General features: G+C 55.5%; 5 protein-coding genes across 5 annotated transcripts; 3 read left to right on the forward strand and 2 right to left on the reverse strand.

Annotated features, from left to right (window-relative positions):
- Window positions 1–405: 405 nt before the first annotated feature.
- NCS57_00272300 (Protein BCP1) lies at window positions 406–1,319 on the forward strand (the record flags this gene model as incomplete). The annotated part of the gene is made up of 2 exons (XM_053052746.1): window positions 406–492; window positions 549–1,319. The coding sequence occupies 2 exons, from the start codon at window positions 406–408 to the stop codon at window positions 1,317–1,319; spliced, it is 858 nt and encodes a 285-aa protein (XP_052917992.1).
- A 17-nt stretch (window positions 1,320–1,336) lies between these two features.
- NCS57_00272400 (Chorismate mutase) lies at window positions 1,337–2,487 on the reverse strand (the record flags this gene model as incomplete). The annotated part of the gene is made up of 3 exons (XM_053052747.1): window positions 1,337–2,005; window positions 2,096–2,156; window positions 2,219–2,487. 3 exons carry the CDS (start codon window positions 2,485–2,487, stop codon window positions 1,337–1,339), a joined length of 999 nt encoding a protein of 332 aa, XP_052917993.1.
- A 730-nt stretch (window positions 2,488–3,217) lies between these two features.
- Window positions 3,218–7,299, forward strand: NCS57_00272500 (TRNA wybutosine-synthesizing protein 4; the record flags this gene model as incomplete). Its single annotated transcript, XM_053052748.1, has 5 exons — window positions 3,218–3,283; window positions 3,396–3,996; window positions 4,047–5,053; window positions 5,103–5,309; window positions 5,857–7,299. The coding sequence occupies 5 exons, from the start codon at window positions 3,218–3,220 to the stop codon at window positions 7,297–7,299; spliced, it is 3,324 nt and encodes a 1,107-aa protein (XP_052917994.1).
- Window positions 7,300–7,464: 165 nt separating this feature from the next.
- On the reverse strand, window positions 7,465–8,985 carry NCS57_00272600 (uncharacterized protein; the record flags this gene model as incomplete). The annotated part of the gene is made up of 1 exon (XM_053052749.1): window positions 7,465–8,985. One exon carries the CDS (start codon window positions 8,983–8,985, stop codon window positions 7,465–7,467), a length of 1,521 nt encoding a protein of 506 aa, XP_052917995.1.
- Window positions 8,986–11,001: 2,016 nt separating this feature from the next.
- NCS57_00272700 (VASt domain-containing protein) lies at window positions 11,002–15,044 on the forward strand (the record flags this gene model as incomplete). Its single annotated transcript, XM_053052750.1, has 3 exons — window positions 11,002–11,249; window positions 11,722–14,291; window positions 14,341–15,044. The coding sequence occupies 3 exons, from the start codon at window positions 11,002–11,004 to the stop codon at window positions 15,042–15,044; spliced, it is 3,522 nt and encodes a 1,173-aa protein (XP_052917996.1).
- Between the last annotated feature and the right edge of the window lie 311 nt (window positions 15,045–15,355).

A 15,355-nucleotide genomic window follows, 5' to 3' on the forward strand; every position in this document is an offset into this window, starting at 1 on the left:
CCCCGACTTTCTTCACTGGGCGCAAGCTTCTGCCTCGGACGTCAAGATGGTGCGAATAATACTTGGCCACCCTTTGGAGCGACATAATTAATAGCGCACTCTTTTGCTCAGTTTGGGCCATGCATGATCCAATACTTATGTCATATTTAATAGTGAGTGGCTTTTTATACTCAGCCACCAGCCCATTGGCTCGCTCTTAATGGGCGGCCTTATCTTATCGGCGCCGCTAGTGAGGGGCTCGCAAAATGTTTTGGACCTCGTTGACTGGTCATCGAGTTAAAGATTTGCGAGTAAACTTCAATTCAACTTTTCGCAAGACGTCTCAAGTAGCCTCCCCTTGCTACATTACCTCCATTCCCTTTCCACTGGAATCCTCAACACAGTTTCTACACACTTACAATCACAATGGGCAAGAAGCGAGCGCGCGAAGAAGGCAAGGATGTCCCGCCTGCGGATGTAGACAAGATGGACGAGGATGGCTCTGATGATGAGGTAAGTTGCGACTGCTGGAGGATCGCATGCGCTTCTTTACTAATTAATCCTTGCAGGATTTTGACATGGTCAATGTTGAGTTCGAATGGTTCAACTTTGACCCCGAGGTTGACTTCCACGGCACCAAGACCCTTCTGCGACAACTCTTCGATGTCGATGCGAACCTCTTCAACATGTCTGCTCTCGCCGACCTCGTCCTCTCTCAGCCCACCATCGGCTCTACAATCAAGGTCGACGGCAAGGCCAACGACGCCTACGCTCTGCTTACAGTCCTCAACACTACCGTTCACCAGAACAAGGAGCCCATGAATGATATTCTCAAGTACCTGGTGAACAAGGCGCAGAGCAACCCATCCCTCGCGCCCGTCGCCAACGTGCTCAACAGCGGAAAGCATGTCGGCCTGATCTTTTCGGAGCGGCTCATCAACATGCCCTCCGAGCTGGCGCCGCCCCTCTACTCGATGCTCATCGACGAGGTCGAGGCGGCCGTGGAAGACAAGGAGCCCTACGAGTTCTCCCACTACTTGATCCTGTCCAAGACATATCAGGAGCTCGAGTCGAAGCTGGACCAGGAGAACCAGAAGCGGAAGAAGGCCAAGGAGGAGGCTGGAGTGTACTATTTCCACGTCGAGGACGAGGTGCTGCAGAAGCACGCCGAGGCGTACGGTAACTTCAACTACACAAAGGAGGACGAGTCGGTGGCGGACAGCAAGCGGGCATTCCAAGAGATGGGCGTCAAGGCGCATGGACACATGATCCTCATCGAGGCGAGCAAGTTCCCGGGGGCTGTCAAGGCCGTTAATGAGTATCTGAGTGCTCCGCAATAGATCAACATCAACATCCATCAGGCGGCCGGTTCCAGCCTCTGCATCAAGTATTCCACCTCCACCTCCTTGGTCAGCGGGATGACAAAGTCCTTGTACATTGACACGACGGCATCGACGTTGATCTTGGCGGCGCCCTCGGTCCCGTCCGGGATGGAGGGGTCCTTGCCGTAGGTCAGGGCCTTGAGGCGGAGCCGCTCGAGCACCTTTCTCTCGACGGCCTTGTTGGTGATGGACTCGGCGATGCCCTCGCGGTCCTCGGCCTTGATGAGGCGTGTGAACTTTTCCTCCTCGGACCGGAACTTGGACTCGGCGACAAACTTGCCAAAGTGGATGCGCCGCGACAGAGCCTGTAGGCACGCAATATCGCACGTCGCCGTCGAGCCGTAGTTCTCCTGAGACTCGCCCCGCTCCTCGCGGCCGAAGTCGGGGCACACGGCGGGGAGGAACTTTTCAATATAGAACTTCTTGATCTTGTCGTTTACGTTGACATCGTTGTCGTGGAGGATCTTGGGGTAGTTGAGAGGGTCGAGGATGGGCTTCTGCAGAGCTTCGGGGTAAAAGGGGTACTCGTCGGGCGACTCGAAGCGGCGGATCAGGGACTGGAGCTTCTCCTGCTCGCTAAAGTACCAGTCGAGGAAGCTATGGTGGCCCTGGGGTAGCTCGAGGGCGCCAGGGACGTAGATTTTCTAAACATAGAGATGGTCAATCTTGAATATCATGCACCCCAGGAGGGCAGGGGTAAGGGTTCGCATGAGGGGCAACGGTAGACCACTTACACTGTTCAATGCAAACTGCACCCGCTCAATCAGATGAAAAGTGATTGTATCCTCAAGACGGCTACTCGTGTTAGTCCCTGCCGTGACCTTGTCGGATCCGGTGGCGTCTGGGGGAGGGCGTACATGAGCTGGAACCGGATGCGGGCAAGGTCGAGAGCGTGTTCGGCATCGGCCATGTTGATGACGGTATCCATGTCGGCTTTCGCAACAGCGATTGAGCGGAGCTGGGAACGGGTTATAAAGAGATATCGATTGAGTGGACCTTTATAGGGCCTTGCGATCTGGGTAAGAGAGCGGAACGGGGTCCTAGAGGGAGCGGCTAGGAGCGACTTGGGCGGAAATCCGGAATAGCTGACGATGGAACGTTGGTGATGGGCCAGGGCAGAGCGCATTCGGAGACGGGAGCACCTCAGCAAAATCAATGCGTGTGGGTACGGACTTGTTTTTTTTCGGTATGGATTTTTATTTTGTTAGTCGAAGCGCAGAAAGGTACGTAGAGGGCATTAACTGGGTCAGCGGAGCGAGCGAAGGCCGGCACTTTCATCAATTGTTGCGCCCGTGCGTGCGAGTATCGGTATCGGAGGGGTAAAGCCGGTAAAAGCCACGGAAGATGGAGCCGCCGCCCCAGAAGCAAAGCTTAGGTCTATCTACCCAACCTCGGGGAGAGTGTCCGAGATCAAGGACGTCACCAAACAAGAAAAGAAAAAAAAAGCCACATCGGGCATTGGAGGCAATGGATGGATCCTCCAGGGCATGGGCACAAGCTTCTGTGCGCAACAGCCCGATCCATCCATCGCATTCCAGCGATTCCAACGGAGTGGTGGAGGTACCGCAGGAACCAATTACAGGGGGTCACTGCACCTGTAGCCGGCCACATTAGCGCCTCGGTCCAGAAGCTTTTACTCCCCAAGCCGGCCTGGGGCTTTTTGAGAAGCCCCCCCCGAAACTTGGAAGCAGCCAAGGTTATCCCGGCGCGCGTCATGAGAATCTCCTCGCGAACTGCCAAATCTTTTGAATCTTTCTCCCCCGAAGACTCCAGCGCCATTTCCTCCCCCCTCAACCCACCCGCTCCCTGACCCCTCCGATCCCCTTTAGCTTCTGCAGTTTAGCAGTCGCTAGGCCATGGCAGAACAGGAGAACCACTATGGCTTTGACGAGGGCGGAGACGACGACCAGTCCATTGTGTCGGTATGTGTTGTGTTGATCTTTTTGAGAGCTGGAGCCGCATTCAGCCTCAGCACCCCTCGCCCATTGTCCAATCTCGGCCGCATATAGCTGACCGCAATGCTCCCTCGAGTAGACGCGCGGGCTTGAGGCTTTCAGTCGCAAGGTCACAACCACAGCGACGCATCTGATCGGCCCCAATGCCGAAGCTACGGCTCTCCACTATCAAGCCGCAATGGCCGAGGTTCAGAAGCAGATGAAGCGCCCGACGGTCCAGCGAAGCATGTTCGCAATGGCAAGGACGACGCCCACCGACATAATGCGCTCCAGGCTTTCGACCCACGAGATCCAGCACCGCGCCCTCACCTATCTCCCCGACGAGCTTCTTGCCAACATCCCCGACCATGAAAACCCTTACTCGCTGTTCCAGGGCTTCCAGGCTAGCTTCCCCGAGCTGACCGAGGAGGGCAAGAAGTTTCGCCGTCGGGTCTCGCGAGGCCGCAAGATGATTGAGGATTCAGACGGTGTGCCGGGAAGCCCCAAGCGGTTGACCCAGCTGAAAAAGGAGAAGGCCGCCATGATGCACGAGTTTGGTTTATTGGGCACCCGCAAAAGCATGGCGAGCTACGAGATTCGGGAAATCGATAACAAGATTGCCAACCTCCACGGCATGCGCAGAATTATCCTAGAGAGACTGGCTGGGTTGGAGCAAGACGAGGCAATGCTGGAACACGACAGTATGTGCCCTGCTAACCAATGCCCCAGGAGCTCCATGCTGACTTTACAGTTTCCGAGATGGAGGTGCGGGTAGAGGAAGCCCAAGCTCTGGTTGATGAGGCAGAGGAAATTGCGAGGAACACGCGAACCAAGGATGAGCAGGATCTTGTTGGCGACGCCGATGATCATGACCACGAGTTCATGTCACAATCCGTCTACGAAAAGATTCCATCTTCAACAGGAAGCACTCCCCGGAAAGCGAAAAAGGTCCTCCGCAAAAAGTCAATGCCGATTCTTCACGAGCACTTTGAGCCTGGAACCAGCATCCGGGAAGTCAGAGCACACAAGGACACTATCACGGCGGTCGATTTCGATGCGCCCTTTGGCACAATGGTAACGGCTGCACTAGACGACACGGTAAGGGTTTGGGATCTCAACGCTGGCCGGTGTATGGGTTACTTGGAAGGCCACACAGCATCGGTACGCGCTCTGCAGGTTGAGGATAATATCTTGGCTACGGGATCTATGGACGCAACTATCAGACTCTGGGATCTCAGCAAGGCCCACTATGACCCTCATGGAGGACTCGGAAAGGACGACGAGGAGGATGCTATCGCGTTCGGTACGGACAACCACCTGGAGCCTCCGGACGGCAGCATGTCCGACTGTCCGCTGTACACGCTAGAAGCTCACGTCGACGAGATTACGGCTCTTCACTTCCGGGGGGATGTCATGGTTTCCGGTTCTGCAGACAAGACAATCCGGCACTGGGACCTTGAAAAGGGTCGCTGCGTGCAAACATTGGATGTCATGTGGGCAGCAGCAGCAAGCATGACTTCTACAGATAACACATGGAGGCCTACTGGACGATCTCAGTCAAGCTCCGCCGACTTTGTCGGGGCTCTGCAGGTCTTTGAAACGGCTCTCGCGTGTGGTACCGCCGACGGCATGGTGCGTCTGTGGGATCTCCGAAGTGGACAGGTCCATCGCAGTCTGGTTGGCCACACGGGAGCGGTGACGTGCCTGCAGTTTGACGACGTGCACCTGGTGACGGGAAGCATAGACAGAAGCATCAGAGTAAGTTTACAAGGTGTTTGTTGCAGGATAACCTCTAACCAAGCTCCAGATTTGGGACCTCCGAACAGGATCTATCTACGACGCATACGCATACGACCACCCGGTGACAAGCATGATGTTTGACACACGGCGCATCGTCAGCGCGGCGTCCGAGGACGTGGTAAAGGTGTACGATAAGGTGGAGGGACGGCAATGGGACTGCGGCGCTGGCGTCACGGCGGCCGAGGACGGCAAGTCTCCAGCTATCGTGGAGCGTGTACGTGTAAGAGACGGGTACCTGGTCGAAGGCCGGAGGGACGGCATTGTCGGTGTATGGACCTGTTGAAGAGATATATACGTGTAACATGTAAAAATCCACTAGAAGCGATTGAAAAGAGCCGTCGAGAGAGTCGCGGCTCTCCATGTTGCTTCCTCCTACGATACAGGATGCTCCAGGCCTTGTTGGCGCATGTCGAGCAGCAATTATATAGCAAACATGATGAACGTAGCGTTTCCGGGAAAACTATAGATCCTAGTATATGGAAAATAACGGCCCAAGAGCCGTTTCTGAGATTCGAGTTATCGTATGTCGTGTGGTCTCACCAACTTCCCAATTGAGCAATTCCAAGTCTCAAATTCTGAACCCTTCATCTTCGCCCGGGGCATTAACAATGCAACGGCCCGAAGCCACGTTTCGCACGGGCTTTAATTAATAAAGCCCTCCTTTTGGTTTTCTTATACCCCAGGTTTCTTGAGACATGGCGTCAGAGGCTCATCGGCAGCTCCTTGCCACGTACTTGGATGTGGCGTGCGGCCTCACACAGCATGGTCTTGAGGAGTCGACAAGGAGCACGTCAACACCCCAGGATGGAGATGATGACTCCAAGGACCTCTCAAGTGACAAGGCTAGTCGCATTGAGGATGGTTCAAATACCTCAGATCCAACGGCGGAGGCCATGATGCGGCTTCTCGCGCGACAAGCCCATGTGCTCCTCAAGATTCATGAGAACTTAGCCTCCAACAACGACGCCCACGAGGTCGACGAGAGCCTACTGCGGAGAAGAATATCAGACCTAATATCCATCTCATCATCCAAATTCTACGCTTATCGCTTTGATCTATTACCTGCCGTGTGGCGCGAGATCTACACAGACGCCCTCATACTCGACACCTTTCGACTGATACTACGTCCTCTCCTGGCATCACAGTCTGTTCCAGGAGATGTTCTAGACGTGATCGTCGAGAAACTCGATAGGGCTCTCGTCACAGCAGGAGGTGGGCGACGCAGTCAGTGGCTCGAAAAGACTCTCCAGTTGCTCGAGGAGACTTGGGCAGCGAGCAAGCAGCATGAGCGACCAGCAAAGCGCCAGAGGCGAGAGGCCTCACCACAGCGTAGCTTCTCCAGCGAGGAGCTATATGGAAGGCCAGAACTATCACCCGAAAAAGCGTGTCCTCGCTACTCTGGCTGGACGATGGAGCAGTTTGAGGACTACATGAACAGCAACGGAGGAGAGCCTCGGCCGATCGTCTTTACCGACCTGATTGGGAGCTGGCCGGCCCTTACGGATCGTCCCTGGAAGAGCCCCGAGTATCTCCTATCCAAGACGTTTGGCGGAAGACGTCTCGTGCCGGTTGAAGTCGGGAGGAGCTACGTCGACGAAGGCTGGGGACAGGAACTCATCCAGTTCCGCGAGTTCCTCGCCCGCTACGTCGAGGTAGATTCTACAGCATCTGCAGCGACTGGCTACCTCGCTCAGCATAATCTCTTCCAGCAGATCCCCTCTCTCCGCAATGACATCCGTGTGCCTGACTTTTGCTGGGTTGATGTGCCGCTTCACCCGACGACACCGTCCATCGACCAGGCGCCCCTCGACGTTCCTCAGCTCAACGCCTGGTTCGGTCCTGCGCGTACTATCACGCCTCTGCACACTGATGGGTATCATAACCTGTTATGTCAGGCTGTCGGTACAAAGTACCTACGTCTCTATCCTCCGCGTGCTACGCCTATGATGCGGCCCAGGTCACCAGAGCATGGTGTAAACATGAGCAACACGAGCGGGTTGGATGTTGGTGTTCTGGAAGGATGGGATGAAAGACCCGAGGGGGTTAGTGGGGAAGACGTAAGGCGGATGAAAGAGGAGTTGGGGGGTGTTGAGTACTGGGAGTGTGTGCTTGAGCCGGGAGACACGTTGGTGATTCCCATCGGATGGTGGCATTATGTGAGGAGTTTGAGCGTGAGCTTCAGCGTGAGTTTCTGGTGGAACTAGACAAAGTCATGAGAGCGAGTATCATAAACGGCAACATGTTGAACAGACGTTGTAGAGACAAACACATCATATGAGACGATTCAGTTTGATTCATTCATATACCGCAGAAAGAGTGCAGATCAGATTTCTTCATATGCTTGCGAGAAAATCAACGAGACAATGTCCCTATCCAGCCGCCGCAGACGCATCCTCCAAGCTATCGCCGGCTCCCTGGGCCTCCCTCCTCGCCTTGGCGCCCGCCTTGAGCACCTCCCACTTCTCGCGGTACTTATCCAGCGTCTTTTGCATCTTGCGGTTGTCCTTCTCGAGCCGCTCCATCTGCTTCATGGCCGCCGCGAGCTGCTCCTCCATCTCTTGGTTCTTGCGCCGCAGGGCTTCGTCGCCCGTCTTGCTGAGGTGTGGCGAGGCGATGGGGGATCCGGGTCGTCTCAAACGATAACTTTCTGCAAGAGCCATGGCAGGAGTCTGGGCGCTGGCTTCAAAGGCGTGGAGGCGCTTGGTGAGCTTGTCGATCATGTCCTTGAGGGAATTGTTCTCCGTGTACAGTTCTTCGATGATGTTGTTGAGCTCCTTGTCCGTGCGAGCCCGGCCGATGCGGCGCTTAACCCCGGGGGATTGTTGCGGAGCTTCTCGAGCGTCTACAAAGTCATCATCGTCTTCATCCGGTCCATCAACAAGTTCCGAGGCTCCGCGTCTCTTTTCCTTTTCGGCAAAGCTCAAGATATTGGCATATGACATGGTGTGGCCGGTCGTCGGTACGACGTAGAAGGAATCGTTGGGGCCATGGCCATCTCGGACGAGAGCCTGCATAGTCGCTTTGGAGTAGATCTTGGAGAGGTCAGGCTCCAAAACCTTGGACGGAGAGGCCTTGAGGTGACTGCGCTTTGGGGATGTCTCTGGTGACTCTGGCGTCTCGGAAGCAGTCGACTCTTCCTGGATCAGAGGCAAACCAGCAAAGGCCAGAGGTGCAGAGATCTTATTGATGAGGCTTCCGAAGGTGCTATAGAAACGTGTATATCCTCCATCATCACCAGCAGCAATAGATGGCGCCGTATCAGGTCGTGGAGAAGACGAGCTCTTGCCGTGGCTCTCGGATCGTGTGGGTGGTGGGATAGGCGGGACCCAAGCCGGTTTGCCCGTCTGCTCTATAATATTCTGCATCTTTGCTTTGGGACCCCGCGAGTGAGCATCGACATTGCCCGGAGCTTGGTCGTTAGAGACACTTGGCGCAAGAGGTTGGCCTCTGTACTTGGATCGAATGCCACGGGCGGTGGCCAAGTTGCTGGCGATGGACGAGGACATTTCGCGATGGGCATATCGTCGCTGCGTAGGAGGGCCCGGCTTCTTGGATGTCGCCGACTCCTGTCTATTCTCCTTCTTGGCGTGGGCATCCTGCGCACCGGCGCCGACCTTGTCGGACTGAGCCTTTTCGTCGATGTCGGTGTCGCCGGGCTGGGACGGGGTTTCGGCCGGTCGCTTGAGAATCTCGGCGATCTTGCGGTGGTGCTCTTCGAGTAGCTTCAGGGTTCGGAGGGCCTCGATGCTCGACGTCGACCTGGCGGCGCTGGCAAACTCACCGGCGGCCTGGGTATGCTCGTTGATGGCGACGATGGTATCGGAGGACTGGTGAGCGACACCGGCGGCGCGCACATGGTCGTGGGCTCTTACAAGCGGCGAGGGCTCCATGGTTCCATGGGTGATGAAAAGTTGCAATATCGACGGAGGAGAGGAAAGGTGTCTCTTCTAGAGAATACGTTTGCGTTATCGCCTCGTAGCACACGGTCTGATGTCGAAGCGTGACGAGGTCAAGTGTGGAGAGACAGAGACAAGAGGCACAAGACTTAGAGTTCCACACTGGGATGCGACAGCTGCTAGTACCGAGACGACCAAGAATAAAATGCAGGCAGATAAAAGAAGACAGGAATGCTGGGGCTTTGGTGTGCCTGGTGCCTTGATGTTTTTCTTTCTACCTAAGCCATAGGTGAAGGGGATAGTTGCTGATGTTGTCGAACCTTTGACGCAATCATCAGTCATTCAAGGAAGGCCATTTCAGCCCTCTGTATCCGAAAAAGGACCTGTACAAAGTGATCATCACCTTAGTTTGGCGGGGTTCCGTCATGGAAGTTTGGGGGCGGGACTTTTTGGTATCTGTGGAGAAGGATAGCAGTTCATCGATGAGAAGTTTCAAGATGAAGAGAATACAAGTGTAAGTGTTCTTAACTCTATCTTTCCGGGTTTCTAGGAACAGTAAAGCCCGAGAAGGTTTCGAATCCAATATGTATCCTTGAAATGATCAACCAAAGCATCAACAGTTGCCCACCCTCCCGTCATTCTTCCATCTGCAAGAATGCACGCGAGATGATGACTGCATCAACTTGGCGGCCAAGAACCACGACGGCACGTCGATCCGGCTCCAACCCTCATGCGGAACTTTGCGACATTATCCGTAGATGTAGACACCCTCAGAGGTTTTATCCCATGAAGTGGAAGCTGTTGGCTTCATACCCCGCCTCCGGGTTAAAACTATAAGAGATCCATCCATCGAGTTGAGTACGCGGCCATGGCCTTGTCTGTCGCCGTCTAATCTCTCCTTGGCGAGATGTCACCCTTATACACGGAATTCTCCTTTTGTCTTCAAGGCCGGAGATTTTTCTCATCTCTCTTGGATAACCCCTCGTCTTCTTAGCTTACCCTCACCTCTGGAAATAGCCCGCAATCCTTGTCGCGGCATTCAAGAGACCCCTTACAGGCAGGTCAGGACAGGACTCTATAACTAAACGCGTATTATCTCGCGTAAGGCGGACTCACCGCTGCGCCACAACGCTCGCTCCAAGCTGCTGCTGCCGCTGCTGCCCGCGGCTCCCGTCCTTGCCTGGTGAGAGCTTCAGCGCAGGACCTCGCAAGGGGTTGCGTATTGCTCTCCACTGAGTCTCTCCATTGGCGGCCCCCACCCGGCGGATACATCCAGGGGTATCGCACTCGGGTGGTTACATACGAGTTTACGACCGAAGGGACCGTAAGGACGGCGACGGAGGTTGGGGCTGTTGGTGAACGGCGTTGCGGGTTTTCGTTTCGTTACCTGCGGATTTGCGAGCTGACCGTACCGCCGACTCGCTTCCTCCTGGCTGCCTGGTTGCCTGCATGGAGCGAGCGAAGCTATCCCCTTTCCATAAGGCCACGATTATTATGCGCTCCAGCTCCTTAGCAACGCTCGTCTCAGCTGTAAGACCAAGACCACCCCATAAAACCATGTAAAGAGAGCATACGCTGAACGAGAGCGAGGAATTCAGAGAAACCGAAAAACGAGCACTTGGCCAATCCTGGTCTGGACTAGCCTAGCCTAGGTCCCCCGTAGCCTGGCCCGTCTCCAGCAACCATCCATCATCGAGCTAAGACCGACCAACGACGTCAAACCTGGGTCGGTCTCGAACAGATCGTCACTCGACTGCAATCCAACTACAAGACCTCACTTTCCCTCTGGCTGGCCACTGAGCCTCACATTGCAGAGGATACTCGCATTCTCCTTGCCGCCGCCGCCGTACATACACTCGCAAACCCTACATCGACTACCAAGCATCGGCCCGCTGCGCGCGAGAACAACGGCCAGAGCGTCATCGCCGTCACCTGGACGCCGCCACTCGACCACCCCATCTGTTCCCCTCGAATCCAATCCTCCTGAGCGCGGCGATCGGCCAGGCCACCATGGCTACAATCGACAACGGCAGCAGCAATGGGCTGAACAAGCTGCTGCCAAAGTCCATTTCCAACAAGCGCCTTCGGAGGAAACAAGAGCGAGACGTGGGAGGGTTGGCCTACGACGACGCTGATGTCTTTGGCAACTCGCAATCCAGTCGCGAGACGCTCGAGAGTGACGGCACGCGCTCTGGCAATCTTGCTGGAGACGAAGACGAAGACACCAGCCATCGCTCCTATGAGTCGGACCCCGAATCGTGAGTTTCTTCCTCCATTTCTGTACTCGAATCCCCATCGACACTTTCCCTTCCTTTCGCTCGTAGCTTGCCTTGTTGTGCGGAAACCCCGACGGGCGGGAATCGCGAGGCTGAATCAACCCCCCCGTTGTGCCACACTGCACTCTGCGACATTCCCAGAAGCCACCAAGAGCGAGACAGACTGGCAGACGGGCTGTCAGCGCTTTGACCGCCGCGCCAACCTTTCATGTCATGCTTCCATCCATCCACACGTGCTGTCTGTCACTGCATCTTTGCTTCTTTGTCGATTCTTCTTCGTTTCCGTATAGCTCTCTTATTCTCGTTTTGCCGTCTTATCTCGTTTGTACCTGGCAGGCTTGGCACTCAGCTCTCCTGGCCCTACGGCACGCTCTCCATCATCTCCACCCACCAGCCTTCTGTCTTACTCGTCTGTGCTCCTCCATCTAACTGAGGCAACTTCGTCGACTCCTAGATCCATCTCTCGACCTGCGCCCTTCTCCTCACATCCTTCCCAAATCGGGTACTTGACGACTTCGTCCCCCGTCGTCCAGCTGTCGCATCACCCCGAGTCCCAGTCGCCCACCGATCACGACTCCAACAGCAGTGCGTCCAAGTCTTCCACCTTTCCGGCCAAGCGTTCCGATTCGACCGATTCAAAGGAGTTCCGGATCGGCCGGAGCAAGACGGGCCTGCTTCCCCCCCACAGCTCCAACCGCCGTTCAGCCTCGCCCGGCACCAAGTTCAAGGGCATCTTCAAGCCTAGAAAGAGCAGCGGCAGCAACTCGAGCCCTGAACGTCGACCCTCAAGCGAGCCTCGTCCACCGCCAGAAGCGCACCGGGAACAGCCCACCATTACCGTGGACCCTGAGCCTGTGCAGGTCCCGCCTATTATCGAGCCACCAGCTGCAGCCAAAGTTGCGTCCCCCGACAGGCGGTCGCGGGTTCAACCAAAGGTTGACACGAATCTTCCTCCTCGAACCCCCCCGAGTGGTGACAAGCCTGCCCCCGTCATCGTAAACACCCCACCGACGCCTACCGAGCTCGCCAACGCATCCGGCCAGTCATCTCCCGATAGGAGATCCTTCTGGGGTAGTGCGGGCCACGGCGCCGGCACAAATGGCACTTCCTCCTCACGGGCTATGAGCGCGCACCGAAGGAGTCGATCAAGTTCTGTGACTATCGGCCCCAGCAAGCTCTCGAATATCGTCTCAGCACCATTGACACCGACCCTGGAGAGCGGTGAAGCCACTCCGAGCGCGCAACCCGCATCAGGCTTCTTCTCGTCTATGCTATCGGCTGCACAGAACGCTGCCAGTTCTTTCAGCATCCAGGGTGCCGGTATTGGTATTGGCGGAAACAAGGCTCGAAACTCAACCGCGAGCACCCAGGAAAACACAGAGCCCGCAAAGACTGAGAGCGAATCTCAGCCTAACCCATCCACCCCGATGCCGGACAACAAGGAGAACAGGAAGTCGGCAGTGTCAACGATTGGGGCAGGGGAGCTCAGTCTCAGCCAGGTTCTTGGCGAACCGGCCAGTTCTGTAGCATCACCCAGCAACCCCAGGTTCTCCGACATGACCGACACACGCGCCCGGTCCGAGTCGGCCCCGGTTGACTCCCCGGCGAGTCCCGTGGAGTTTATCCCAGATGAGCCGTCGAGTCGCCCTCGCTCGCTCTATGAGACGGCCAGCGGCGAACGTACGCCCCCGCCGGCCGAGTTCATGGACAAGAGTAATGGAATGCAGCGGACCTCGAGTCTACGAAGCGCCCTTAAGCAGTCACATAGGAAGCGCGGAAGCTCTGTTACTACTGGAACGACCATAGGCGCTGCGATTGTCGCTGCCAACAGCTCGTTGGCGCATCCAAATCTGAGCGCCCCGAAACTTACTGGGTTTGCTATCGCCAGTAAGAAGAGGAATCGCGACTTTCATGACTTGTTCAAGAGCGTGCCAGACGATGACTACCTCATCGAAGACTACAGCTGTGCCTTGCAGAGAGAGATTCTCGCGCATGGACGGCTCTATGTCTCAGAGGGTCATCTCTGTTTCAGTAGCAACATCTTTGGATGGACAACCACTCTTGTTATGAGCTTCGACGAGATAGTGTCTGTCGAGAAGCGAAGCACGGCGCTAGTGTTCAAGAATGGCCTCATGATCTCGACATTACATGCAAAGCACGTCTTTGCCAGTTTTACCAGCCGAGATGCGACATACGATCTGATTGTCAACATCTGGAAACTAGGACATCCCACTCTCAAGAGTACTTTGAACGGTGTGCGGTTAGAAGGAACCGGAGGCGACAAGACAGAAAAGATCGATACAGAGCCGCCTATTGACGAAGACGAAGGCGATGGGGGCTCAGAGACGGACGATGAGAGCGATGATGAGGAAGAGTACTATGACGAAGATGTCCATGAGGAGATGCACAATGCAAGCATGGCCGAGGCCAATGGAACAGACGCCGATGCCGAGAAGGTTACGTCAAGAAAGACGTCAGGGGCTGTCCCTGCGAATGGCGCAGCTCCAGAGGAAGCTGCACCTGCATCCGGTGCAGCTGGCGGCTTTCCGGGCCCGGCAACACATGCCCCTACCGACTGCGGTGACTCAGCAACTCATTATGACAGGGTGGTGGGAGACGATGTTATCCCAGCACCTCTGGGCAAGGTGTATGACTACATGTTCGGTCCAGGATCTGTTACCTTCATGACCAATTGGTTGACAGGGGAGCAAAAGTGCACCGAGTGGCAAATGGAGGACAAGAAGGGTCTGAGTCTGGATAACCGGACTCGAACATTTTCTTACATCAAGCCGCTCGGTGGATCGATTGGACCGAAGCAGACCAAGACCATTACCTCTGAGACGCTGGAGAACCTCGACTACGAAAAGGCAATTAACCTCACTTGCTCGACGCAGACTCCTGACGTGCCTAGTGGAAACGTCTTCTGCGTTAAGACCAAGTACTGTCTATCGTGGGCTGAGAACAATGCCACTCGAGTGCAGATGAACTGTACGATCGAGTGGTCCGGCAAGAGTTGGCTGAAGGGTATGTACAAGATCAAGCATGAGACGTAATATTTGCTAATTTGGCATAGGTCCCATCGAGAAGGGTGCCACTGATGGACAGACACAGTATGCCAAAGACTTGTTTGCCGCTATTAAGGCAGCGACTTCAACCAAGCCAGCCGGGACCACTGCACCACTCACTCCAGCACTTAAGGGTTCAAGGAAGAAGGGTAGGAAGGCCAAGCTCTCCCAGACGTCGACAGGCATCGTCGAACCAGGCCACGCGCCGAAGCGGCCGGCCCAGAAGAACTGGGGGCCTTTGGAGCCAGTGCGGGGGATTTTGGAGCCTATTGGGGACATTATCCAGCCTCTTCTGACAGGCAATGTCATGTACGGGCTTTTGGTGGGCTTGCTGGTTGCGACGTGGTTTGGATTTGGGTTCACGCCGAGCAGAAGCCCGCCTTCTTATGGTCCTGAGATGACGGTGTACCGACCCGAGAGGATCGCAGCATATGAGGAGATGTGGCGGAGAGAGGACAGTGAGCTATGGGAGTGGTTGGAGGAACGAGTCGGCATGGACCGACTACACTCTGACCGACCCAGCGTGCCCAAGAGGGCAATGGAGCCGAGGACTGCAGAGGAGAACCTGCGTGCCGCCCGCATGGATGAGCGGGAGGTAGAAGAGGCGATCCGTGTAACTGAAGAGAAGCTACGGGTGCTAAAAGGAGTTATGGAGAAGAAGGGCAAGGCGGGCAAGTCGAGCGGTACGGGAATATCCTCTCGGGGTCTATAGAATATTGTTTTGCATGTTACAGATATAGCATAGCCAGATCGGAGCATCAGCGAGCTCCCACGTTCTTTTGTCGATTAAAAAAAATTGAATCAAGGCATTACTTGACTGTGGCTTGTCCGTGAACTGATTTGCTTTGCATATGGTCCCAGGAGTATGGATAGGAACGGATGTTGGTGAGGAATTGGCAAGGGTGCCATGGCAGATAAGGCTCGGAAGATCGGCCGCTGGTCAGCCTTATGGCTTGCATTGGATGGATGGATGGGATACAAGCAAGTGTCCTGCGCAGTGTGACTGATGGATGTCCTTGACGC

The sequence above is a fragment of the Fusarium keratoplasticum genome, chromosome 2 (genome assembly GCF_025433545.1).
Source record: "Fusarium keratoplasticum isolate Fu6.1 chromosome 2, whole genome shotgun sequence".
In the NCBI taxonomy this organism is placed as follows: Eukaryota; Fungi; Ascomycota; class Sordariomycetes; order Hypocreales; family Nectriaceae; genus Fusarium; species Fusarium keratoplasticum.